We start from the raw sequence: 11,793 nt of genomic DNA on the forward strand, positions 1-11,793 counted from the left end.
GACAGTGGAATTTGCTACCAAGGAGTGTGGTGGAGTCTCCTTCTTTGGAGGTCTTTAAGCAGAGGCTTGACAACCATATGTCAGGAGTGCTCTGATGGTGTTTCCTGCTTGGCAGGGGGTTGGACTCGATGGCCCTTGTGGTCTATTCCAACTCTATGATTCTAAGTATATAAACAGGGGAAAGATACTGAGTAGGCTCTTCTATGAACTGTATTAAATGTATGAAGTATGTTGCCTTCTTCCTTGTTTATTCAGAGATATTGATAATCTGGATTATAATCTTAGTGACTCATTATCTGATGCATTGTTGTAAACTGTGCAATTGTGTTTCCATCTCAGCGCTTGTTTTTAAATGTGCTGACATATATGTTAGTTTCGATCTTATCACTGTGCAACTGCTTGGAGTCACAGGACTCTGTTTACATTCCAGAGACCTTCCAGGCTTTGGGAAGTCTCACAGGAAAGGAGACGGGATGTGACGTTAGTAGTTTCCGGTTTCCTTTGTTCCAGTTGCTCTCTGCTTTCATAGAGAGAGGCTGTCTTTTCTGCCTGCGTAGCTTAGAAATAAAACTCTTTACAATGTAGCCCAAACCTCTTGTCTCTTTCCTGTGCTGGAGACTCTGCTGAAGAATGTGCCTGAGGCCTTATCAAAGGCTCAGGTCGTTAAACACATCGGGAGGCGATTCCAAAAGACTCGGGGGGAAGAAAATGAGCTTTATCAGCTTGGCCGAGCGGAGATCCCGACAATATATACACATCTATATAAATAAATAAATACAAAGGCAGCCCATCGGGCAAAAGCATCCTTCACATTTTAATTTATTAAGTGTACAGTGGGAGGAAAAAGAGAGAGGAGATCTGTAAAAATGACACCAAAATGCCAGCCTCGGGGGTGGGGACAACAAGCCGCTGGGAGACACACCCTCTCTTTTCCAACCCCCTCAAACACTTTTAACTTTCCTGCTGGTGGTGGAGAGGGAAGAGTAAGATGGAGTTGTCAGCTCCTTTTAAATGCTCACTCTTTCCTCCCTCAGCTGTCAGATAAATAGAGTCCGGCTTCTCAAGGAAAGGGAGGAGCTTCTGCTAGGAAAACCAAGGGAGGCGGGGCCTATACCGAAGAGGCCCCGCCTCTTTCATCCTCATTCCCGGGGCCGATTGACCAGGACTTCGCCCAAGGCCTCCAGCACTTCACGCTTGTAATCTTCGAAGTCGCCATCTATCTGGTTGACAGAGCGGTCTTCCACCACCCAAAGGTGGCAGTTGGTCTCTGTGATAAGCCGGGCGTCGTGGCTCACAACGATCACGGCTGGAAGGGGGAAGAGGCGGGACAGTTAGCGCATCCTGCTCTAAGAAAATCCCATTTGCTGCAAAAAACCCCCCACAAAAGAAAACCTTCCACAGGACAATATACCACACTTTTCCATGTATAAGACAAGGGTTTTTTACTCTAAAATAACGTTAAAAAACGGGGGTTGTCTTATATACGGATAGTGCATAGGGAAGACTGGTGATCAGTTGCAGCCATGAGCAGGAGCTTGTCAGCAGCAATTTGGTGGGTGATTGGTGGCTGCGGCAAGGGCTGCTGGATTGGCTGCTGCTGCAGTAATTGGGCACGTGATTGGTTGCTGCGGCAAGGGCTGCTGTGGATTGGCTGCCCCTGTGTCAATTGGGCGTGCAATTGCCGGCTGCTGTTGGCTTCTGCGACACGAGGGATTGTCAGCATTTCTCAGTGATTTTCGGCATTCCCCCCAAATTTTCTTAAATCTGAGTCCACAAAAATTTATGCACGGGGGCGTCTTATACATGGAAAAATACGGTATGTGCCTCTTCTGGTCTCAAGAGCTACCAGAGAGAAGTAGTGGCTGGGAACACGAGCAGGGCATGTCCGTATTTGTACTGTATTTGTTAGAAAATGTATTTTACTAAGAATGAATTGTAAGGGTGAAAAGAAAACCAATGTAATGTAATGTAATGTAATGTACCATATTTATTTTTTGCTCTATAAGACTCACTTTTTCCCTCCTAAAAAGTAAGGGGAAATGTGTGTGCATCTTATGGAGCGAATGCAGGCTGTGCAGCTATCACAGAAGCCAGAACAGCAAGAGGGATTGCTGCTTTCACTGTGCAGTGATCCCTCTTGCTGTTCTGGCTTCCGAGATTCAGAATATTTTTTTTCTTGTTTTCCTCCTCCAAAAACTAGGTGCGTCTTGTGGTCTGGTGCGTCTTATAGAGTGAAAAATACGGTACTGTAATGTAACAGCCGCAAAATCTTGTGACTCCAATTAAGGTCACAGAAATGCAGAATCATGTTCACATGTGGTGGGGGTGAAAATACGTATAATTTTTTTGGCAAAGGGTGTTTAAGGAAATAACAGAAATCACTGTGTTAAAGCTGACCAAAAGTGCAGGGGTAGCATTATTATCAATTTACAATGGGATGGAAGGTTCGCAGCCTATGAAGGACAAATTTATTGACAGCTGCCAGAATTATTATAGCTAGGAAGTGGAAGGGGAAAGGCGAATACAAAATGGAAGAATGGTATAAAGAGGTATGGGATATAGCTATTAACGATAAATTAACATGTGCCGTTAAGGTAAGACGGGGAATATGCAGGAGAAATGATTTTGAGGAGATAAGGAGGGTTGTTTGCAGAAATTGTACTGTTAAAACGGAAAGGGGTCAAACCATCACTAGAGGTGTTGACATTTTGGGAGGCTGGATAGTTACAATGGAATGGTCTCGGGGGTGGGGTGCACAGTTTAATTCTTATTCATTTATGATTATTACTTTGTCAAAAAAGGAAGAATGTATGAAATGCAAATAAATGTATAAAACATAAATAAATAAACCACAAAAAAAGAAACATGGAATCATTGCTGTGTCAATTTGTTAACTCCCTTTAAAAGTGTGTGTGTGTGTGTGTGTGTGTGTGTGTGTCTGTTAGATAGGAAGGGTTGGAGCTGGCGGGTGGCTGGCTGTTTCACTGAATATGGAAATTTCAAGCAGACGCTATATCTGGAGGAGTTTGTGAGGACAGACAAGCTATGGACTGCTAACTTACACACTGCTATAAAGGAGTTTTGAAAGCAAGAAGCAAGAAGACCCTCTCTTGGGCTCAAGGGAGAGAGAAACACATTGTATTGGACTTAATATGCATATATAATGCTGCTTGTTAATATTTGCCATCCTGCAGGTGAAGAGTCATCTTCAAAATCTTGTGTGTGAGGTCTACTTCATCACTAGGGCTTTGAGGGTGAAACCGCTGCATGTAGCAAATGTAGGAAACATAATCCATATGCTCTTTAGAATGGCCTTCCCCAACCCGGTGCTCTCCAGATGTTCCACTCACCCCCTTTATACTCGTTGATGGCATCACCCAAGGCATCAATTGACTCAATATCCAGGTTATTCGTCGGTTCATCCTGGGGGGGGGGGGGGCAAGAAAGTCACAAAAAGAGGATGAAGTACATGGGGTTGGAGACAGTCTCCTTGATTTGCATTGCTCTACAGTGGTGGTGGGTTGGGCTTGAAGAAGGATGATTCAGCTCCCAGGTTCTGCAGCAGCAGAAATCTTTGTAGTACAGTGGTACCTCAGGTTACATACGCTTCAGGTTACAGACTCCGCTAACCCAGAAATAGTACCTCGGGTTAAGAACTTTGCTTCAGCATGAGAAGAAAAATCGTGCAGTGGTGGTGCGGCGGCAGCAGGAGGCCCCATTAGCTAAAGTGGTGCTTCAGGTTAAGAACCGTTTCAGTTTAAGAACGGACCTCCGGAACGAATTAAGTACGTAACCAGAGGTGCCACTGTACTGAGCAGATTTCAGAAAGCAGCCTTGCTGGGTTTCCAAGCATTAGCAACCGGAAGCCAATGCAGACTCAGGAAGGTGCTTTTAGGACCTTTAAGCTTAGCTCAGGATCTGAATCAGAGGGTAGCTGAATGGGGTTGTGAAGAAAAGAGCAACAGAATTGTAAGAAGGTGCACCAAGGATTACCATCCTTTCATTAAGAGACAGGGAAAGAAAGGAAAGAAAGGAAAAAAGAAAGAAAAGAAAGAAAAGAAAGAAAAGAAAGAAAGGAAGGAAGGAAGGAAGGAAGGAAGGAAGGAAGGAAGGAGAGAGAGAGAGAGAGAGAGAGAGAGAGAGAGAGAGAGAGAAAGGCAGGCAGGCCCTTATTGTGGCCTCTCTGCTTAAAAGATCCAACAGTCTGGGACCGCTCCAATACACTCTGCTGGCGGTAAAGGTAAAGGGATCCCTGACCATTAGGTCTAGTCGTGGCTGACTCTGGGGTTGCGGTGCTCATCTCGCTTTATTGGCCGAGGGAGCCGGCGTACAGCTTCCGGGTCATGTGACCAGCATGACTAAGCCACTTCTGGCGAACCAGAGCAGCGCACGGAAACGCTGTTTACCTTCCCACCAGAGCGGTACCTATTTATCTACTTGTACTTTGACGTGCTTTCAAACTGCTAGGTTGGCAGGAGCAAGGACCGAGCAAAGGGAACTCACCCCGTCGCGGGGATTCGAACCGCCGACCTACTGATCGGCAAATCCTAGGCTCTGTGGTTTAACCCACGGCGCCACCCGCGTCCCTGCTGCTGGCGGTAAGGTAAGCGCAATTCCTCGGGGAACAATCCCAGTGCTCCAAAATTGATTAGGTTCAAATTTATTGCTATTTTGTAGTAATGAGATAACTATCACAATCTTACAAGATATATCCCATACGCCGCCCCTCCTCTTCAAGGAGTTATGTGTGGGACTCACCAAAATGAGGACATCTGGTTCCCTACAAGCAAGTTCGGCAAAGACCACACGAGCTTTCTGTCCCCCTAGAAGGAAGTACAAAACAGAAGAGAGACAATGAATGTGTGATGCCCCCTCTATGCATAGGAACCCAAGAAGAGCCCTTCTTGTCCACAGGGAAGCGTACAAGCAGGATCCGAGCACAGGAGCAATCTCCCCGCTTGCGGCTGGATTTCTGAGGCACACAATCAATCAATAAAATTATTATTATTATTATTATTATTATTATTATTATTATTATTATTATACCTCGGGTTACAAACTTAACTCGTTCCGGAGGTCTGTTCTTAACCTGAATCTGTTCTTAACCTGAAGCACCACTTTAGCTAATGGGGTCTCCCGCCGCCACCGCGTGATTTTCATTCTGATCTTGAGGTAAAGTTCTCAACCCAAGGTACTACTTCCAGGTTAGCGGTGTCTGTAACCCGAAGTGTTTGTCACCCGAGGTACCACTATATTATTACTTTATATACCAGAGAGCTTGCAGATCTGGATGGTATGGGCGTGGCTCTCCAGGCCAAACCGCCCCAGGCATTTGCGGGCGTCCTGGTAGGGCAGGTTGAAGTTGCGCTGCAGGTACTCTGTCGCCGTTTCCTGCATATTCAGCTGGTCGGCATACTGCTGGTTGAAGAACCCGATTTTCTGCCAGGAGAGAAAAGGACAGGTCTTTCATCCTGCAAAAGGAAATGTCACCCGCCCAGTTGTGGCACATGCCCTGTGGAACGCCCTCCCATCCGATGGCAAGGAAATAAACAACTATCTGACGTTTAGAAGACACCTGAAGGCAGCCCAGTTTAGAGAAGTTTTTTTTAAAAAGCTTATGTTTTTATGTGTTTTTTATATTCTGTTGGGAGCCACCCAGCCAGATGGGCGGCGTATAAATAAGATTTTATTATTATTATTATTATTATTATTATTATTATTATTATTATTACTACTACTACTACTACTACTACTACTACTACCCCCCCCCCACTCCCTTAACCAGTTTAAAAGGGTGCCACACTGAGGTGCTGTGTGAGCTCAGCTCAGTTCCTGGCACCTCTGGACAGAGAAGAGGGACTTGACATCTTTCCGCAGGGCCTGCAAGATGGAGCTATTCCACCAGGCCTTTGGCCAAGGCACAGCCTGACCCCGCTCTCTCCTTCTGTAATCTTCATAGAACTCTAGCCCAGTGTTTCCCAACCTTGTGCCTCCAGCTGTTTTTGGCCTACAATTCCCATCATCCCTTGCCACTGGTCTTGCTAGTCAGGGATGATGGGAGTTGTAGTTCAAAAACAGCTGGAGGCACAAGGTTGGGAAACACTGCTCTAGCCCAATGGTTGCCATTAATTTGATTCTGAATTTATTTTAGAATGTATTTTAATTAATTGACTGTGTGATTTTGTGTACACTCTGCTATTTTTACTTGTTGTTAGCCGCTCTGAGCCCGGCTTCGGCTGGGGAGGGCGGGATATAAATAAATAAAAATTATGATTATGATTATGATTATTATAATAGATCCCATTGCTCTGCACTCATTTTTCAGCAGACCACTCTTAGAGACATGCATCCATTATGCATACGTCCCCTGTACGCAAAAGAACTGCGACCCACATCCAGTGGACCTGTGGGCACACTATAGCCGAGTTTCAGCAAGAAGTGAGGCTGCGTAGGGTATGCAGAATCACGAAAGCTTCTTTATTTACAGCAAATCAAAACAACAAAGATGGCTAGTGTGAACAGCGTCTCACATGTCTTCTCTGCCCGAGAGCAGAGAACAAAGAACAGAAAACTAAAGCACAAAGAACAGAAGTTCAGTGTCTGTTCCATACACTTCCAGCAGTATGGAATGTAAATAAGGACCACATGATCCAGCAATGAGAGAACGAAATCCCAACACTCATAAGCTTCTTGGAGGAGAGGTGGGGAAGAAATGTAATAGCCACCATAAAAGAAAGAAATCAATCCAGGGCCTCTCACATTCAACCCCAGGACCCTCTGCTTCCCAGTAGCTTCTTAAAAGCAAAGGTAGGAAGCCCCTCTGTCATCTGTGTCTTGTCAGGTGAAGACATAAACTATTTGTTTTCATGGTTTCTTGGAACAAACCAGCTTCCAGCAGGACAAAGATCCTTCCATTTGGAGTCACAGGCTTGCTTTGCTATTCCAGATGTGAACCGCCCCCCACCCCGCTCAAAATGTCATTCCACATTCTCTGCTGTATTGTCATGGGTACTTACCAGCCTGTGGTTTTTCCTCATTTCCCCTCTTGTCTGGAAGGATGAAAACAGAAACAAAAACAAGTTAAGAGTGTAGTCCAAGGGTCTAATGACCTTCCCTGAGATACAACCAGATTAAAGAAGAAGTGCTTGAAAAGATCGGATTCAGCAGGGCCAAAATGCCAGATGCAAGGATGTTGCTTGCCCAGAGCTGGAAAGATGATAAGATACCTATGAGGGCGGACTGGCAGATGAAACTATTGGACTATTGCAATGATACATAGACTTTGGATATAATTGTGGACTGTAAACTGGATAGGCTTATAATCTGCAGTTGGAAACGGTTTTTAATGAAACCACAGAGGGGAGGAGGGAAGTCCTAGGATTCGAAAGAATATTTGTGTTAAATTTTAATTTTTGCAAGAATATTTTTCTGTGAATGAACTTATGAAACCAAAACACACACACACACACATACACGACAAACGGCAGCCTATATTGGGATCATGCAAAATGGAAAGGAATGATTTTGTGCTTGGTTAAGGTGCAAGAGGGACATTTGAGCAGCAGTGATAAGAGTTTGCCTGGATTTGACCAACACCTACTGTTCTTTCGGTCCCCGTATGGGCCACCAAAACACACACACACACACACACACAAACACCCTACTGTTCTTTTGAATAAAATTTTGGGTTGGACAGCTCTTGGGATAGACATTTGCTCAGCAGTTAAACTCCTCAGGTCTAGGCCTACAAGCCTGGGTAGGAGAGCGCTTGCTCGCTGCAAAGCAGAGCCTAAGGTTAAATGCTCTTGCAGAAAGCCCCAGATTCACAGGAGGTGAGCAGGCATAGACAACAGCTGGGCCTGCTCCAGCCAGACCGCCCTGTTCCCACCACAGGGCCAAGAAACAACACTTGCCCTGCAGGAAGGAACCCCTGATGCCAGCTCCTGTTTCAGCAGGGACGGTTGTTTTGTGAGCACATGGTCCTTGGTGTACCTGTAGCGCTTTTATAAATGTCGCTTAAAGGATTCTATAGTGAAAAAGTGGTATATGTGCCTACTAAATAAACACATGTGGCCATCCACAGATGGGTCCTGCAGCTCACCCCTTGCTCCCCAGCAATGGCGTGGCCCAATCCATGCACCAAGGGGGCTGAATTTGAGGACACACCTAGAGCAGCCCTTCTCGCTGCCTGAGCAGAAATGGGACACACATTCCTGGCGGGATCAGCAAAGGCATGTGGTGGGGCGAAGACAAGCAGAAAAGGGAGGCCATCTCAGGAACAAAGCGGGATGATTAAAAAAAACGAGGAAGACCAAAAAGGGGGAAGAGGGGCAGGGCTCGCTTACCGGCGTCAATTTACCCGTTAACAGCAACAGCAGCGTACTTTTCCCGACGCCGTTGGGACCCACGATACAGACTGAGGGGAGAGAGAAAGGCAGAGTCAACTTTGAGATCCCTGCGTGGCAGGTGATGCTTTCAGGAGATCCTCCCCGTGGCCTGCTCTCAAGAGCTGAGGCAGACAGACTTGAGAAGGGAACTCTCAGGCAAGCGTGGCTCCAGATGTTGCTAGACTCCCAACCTTTAGCTGTGATGGCCTGGGCTGATGGAGTCCAACAACATCTGGAAGGAACTATGACGGTTTCAAAGGACATCATGTGGCCAGCACGCTGAGGTGGATTTCTCGTTCAGTAAACAAGAGGCATACAAGTTTCTTAGAAGGACTTATTCACCGCCCCCGACCCCAAAATCACTTACTTCGAGATTCCATGTCAATCCCAAAGTCCAAATTTTTGAAAAGAGGCTTCTGTCCCTCATAACCGAAGTCCACACCTACAGGAGGGAAAAAGGAGGAGAGAGAGTGGGGAACAGGGAAGGAAATATCTCTAACTGTGGTCACCTTGTTGTAGGAAACCATGGAGATAAATTTTGTGTGTGCGTGCTATTCTCAATAAATATATTAATCTATTATTATTTCAAAGTTAGCTTTGAAGAAGCAATGAAACAAAATAGAATCTGGAGATCTCAACAACAGTCTTTCTTTTTAGACGCAGCTTCACAATTAAATGTATGTTTTTGGTCTTAGTGGCTCGTTCTAGCTACACAAGCCTGTTTTGCTTTCGTTATAGTACAAGTCCATTTCAGGTATGTTCTTATGTGCTATTGCTGTAATATATATTGTTGTAGCCATCATTTACAATGATTGCCTCTTAAAACTGCAATGGTACCTTGGTTCTCAAACAGCTTAGTTGTCAAACAAATAGGCTCCCAAACGCCACAAACCGAGAAGTGTTCCGGTTTGTGAATGATTTTTGGAAGCCGAATGTCTGACACAGCTTCCGCTTGAGTGCAGGAAGCTCCTGCAGCCAATCGGAAGCCGTACCTTGGTTTTCGAATGGTTTCGGGAGTCGAACGGACTCCTGGAACTGATTAAGTTCAAGAACCAAGGTACCACTGTATCTGGAAGCAAAACACTCCTTACGAGAACTTAGCTGTTTTCATAGTATTTTGAGACACATGTAAAAGGTTATTCTTAAATGTTGTTGTTGTTGTAGTAGTAGTAGTAGTAGTAGTAATAATAATAATAATAATAATAATAATAATAATATTATAATGGTATATTAATATCTATATATCTATTTATCCATCTATCTAATGGGACGCGGGTGGCGCTGTAGTCTAAAACACTGAGCCTAGGGCTTGCCAATCGGAAGGTCGGCGGTTCGAATCCCCGCAACGGGGTGAGCTCAGTCCCAGCTCCTGCCAACCTAGCAGTTCAAAAGCACGTCAAAGTGCAAGTAGATAAATAGGTACTGCTCCAGCGGGAAGGTAAATGGCGTTGCCATGCGCTGCTCTGGAATCGCCAGAAGTGGCTTAGTCATGCTGGCCAAATGACCCGGAAAAACTGTCTGCGGACAAATGTCGGCTCCCTCAACCAGTAAAGCGAGATGAGCGCCGCAACCCCAGAGTCATTCACGACTGCACTTAACTGTCAGGGGTCCTTTACCTTTTATCTATCTAACAGATGCCATTGATTTCTTTTCTTTGCAATTTTCCGAAGTCACCCAGACAACTGCCTGCCCCTGCTCCCCGATGGACTCTCCCTTGCTAAGGCAGACTCGTACCGTGCAAGCCCAGAATGGGTGGGCTGAGGGGCGGCGGGTTTGGAAAGGTGAATTTAACAGTGTACTCCTTTGGCCGCTTCAGCAGCTCGGGCACCTCGCTCGCCTCTTCATCCGGGTTCTTCTTACGGCACTTCTGCTGCTTTCGGGTCAGGGCATCCTTGGTCTGCTTTTCCTGGGGACGGCCGGAGGGAGATAGGTTAACAGGGACACCGACCATTGGCAAGCATTCTTGACAGGCCCAATCTAGGCCGCTATGCTCTTTTAATCTCAGCAGACAGAAACCCTTAATTAAAAAGCGCAATACTGTGTACATTTTTTCCAGAAGGGCCACTGAGACTAGAACCAACCTCCCTCCTGTCAACTTCCACCACTGGAGTAAAAGTCCTGCCCTAATATCTGAGGCCACGCAGAAGGCTAAGGGTGTCATTTTATCCCAAAGGTTGTGCTTATTTAATCGCTGTAAAGAACACTGCAGCGTGTAGTTCCACAGATTAACTCATGGAAAAGCTCTGCCGCCTTGGACCGCCCTGCTCCCAGGAAGCCCACAGAGAAGAACCTAACTGCGCAAATTTTTATTTGGGGGGGTTTCCTCCTGAATCTATAGGTCCCATGACAGAATACAAAGTGGAAACCTACTGCCTGCTTTGTTGACTTCCCTCCGGCCTTGAGGTCTTTCAGTTTCTTCTCTTGTTTCTCGTACTGTTTCAGAAGCTCCTTCTGTTTCTGCTGATACATCTTCTTGAAAGTCACTGGGGTGGGGTGGGAGTGGGGTGAAGAGAGATGCAGAGGGGTGAAGAGAACTCTTAAGAACTGCATTGGTTGGATCAATCAGCCTGGATCTGCCTTCTCCTGTTGTTGGACAACAACTCTCATCAGACCCGGTCAGCACCCAATAGCCAGGGATGATGGGAGTTGTAGTTCAACATCATCTTGGAGATCTGAACTATCTTGTCTTGAATTGGGAGTCTAGCTGTGGCCAGCAAAGACCTTGAGGCAATGGCTCTCCACCATGTTATGAAGCACTCCTTTGGAGCCCAGTTTTTTGCTATCGCAGATAGCACCTGAGCCTGGAAGGTCTATTTTGGCCCTGAAAAAGCCTCCATGGCAGGAACCCAGGCGTGTGTGTTTAAGCCACCTTAGCTGCAATATCTCCTGGGGGCGGGGAAAGGGTGTCAGGATTGCAAGTGAGAACTGCAGGCTGGCACACACACTTCATAACACCCAACACTTGCAGGCACCAGTATTTGCTAATCAGAAGTATATTGCTACCAGATGAGGAAGTTGCCCTTTTAGCTGTTATGGGTGATAAGGACGCATGGACTAAATCTTCCAAGAAGAGGTTTGTGAATGACAGCTGTTGTTTTGTTGTTTAGTCGTGTCCGACTCTTCGTGACCCCATGGACCAGAGCACGCCAGGCACTCCTGTCTTCTGAATGACAGGTGACAGAGATTCAAATCTCCCCGGAAATGCACCCTGGGAAAGTCAGGCATGGGGAAATCTAGTTTTGCAGATACCCCTAGACTATGGGAAGTGGATTCCAATGCGATCCAAGTCACTGCTTGTCGCTGAGCAGGGACTTGTTTTGCTCCAGGGCTCAAAACCAGCAGCAACCTGGTTTCAGTTGCTCAATCCTAGAAAATACATTTGCACATTTGATAAAACTGTCTTGCT

At 46.0% G+C, this 11,793-nt stretch overlaps 1 protein-coding gene across 2 annotated transcripts in view; it reads right to left on the reverse strand.

The window, feature by feature from the left end:
- Positions 1-790: 790 nt before the first annotated feature.
- ABCF1 (ATP binding cassette subfamily F member 1) overlaps positions 791-11,793 on the reverse strand; it is a 36,593-nt gene continuing 25,590 nt past the window's right edge. For both annotated transcript variants that reach the window (XM_028713594.2, XM_028713593.2), the window contains exons 20-28: positions 10,758-10,870; positions 10,122-10,293; positions 8,755-8,829; positions 8,346-8,416; positions 7,017-7,049; positions 5,271-5,439; positions 4,759-4,823; positions 3,351-3,423; positions 791-1,306 (exon numbers count right to left, since the gene is read on the reverse strand). In XM_028713594.2, the coding sequence (XP_028569427.2) occupies positions 1,140-1,306; positions 3,351-3,423; positions 4,759-4,823; positions 5,271-5,439; positions 7,017-7,049; positions 8,346-8,416; positions 8,755-8,829; positions 10,122-10,293; positions 10,758-10,870 (938 nt within the window). In that variant the 3' untranslated portion in view covers positions 791-1,139. The remainder of the gene's footprint in view (positions 1,307-3,350; positions 3,424-4,758; positions 4,824-5,270; positions 5,440-7,016; positions 7,050-8,345; positions 8,417-8,754; positions 8,830-10,121; positions 10,294-10,757; positions 10,871-11,793) is intronic.

Source organism: Podarcis muralis, chromosome 2 (assembly GCF_964188315.1).
Source record: "Podarcis muralis chromosome 2, rPodMur119.hap1.1, whole genome shotgun sequence".
Taxonomy (NCBI): Eukaryota; Metazoa; Chordata; class Lepidosauria; order Squamata; family Lacertidae; genus Podarcis; species Podarcis muralis.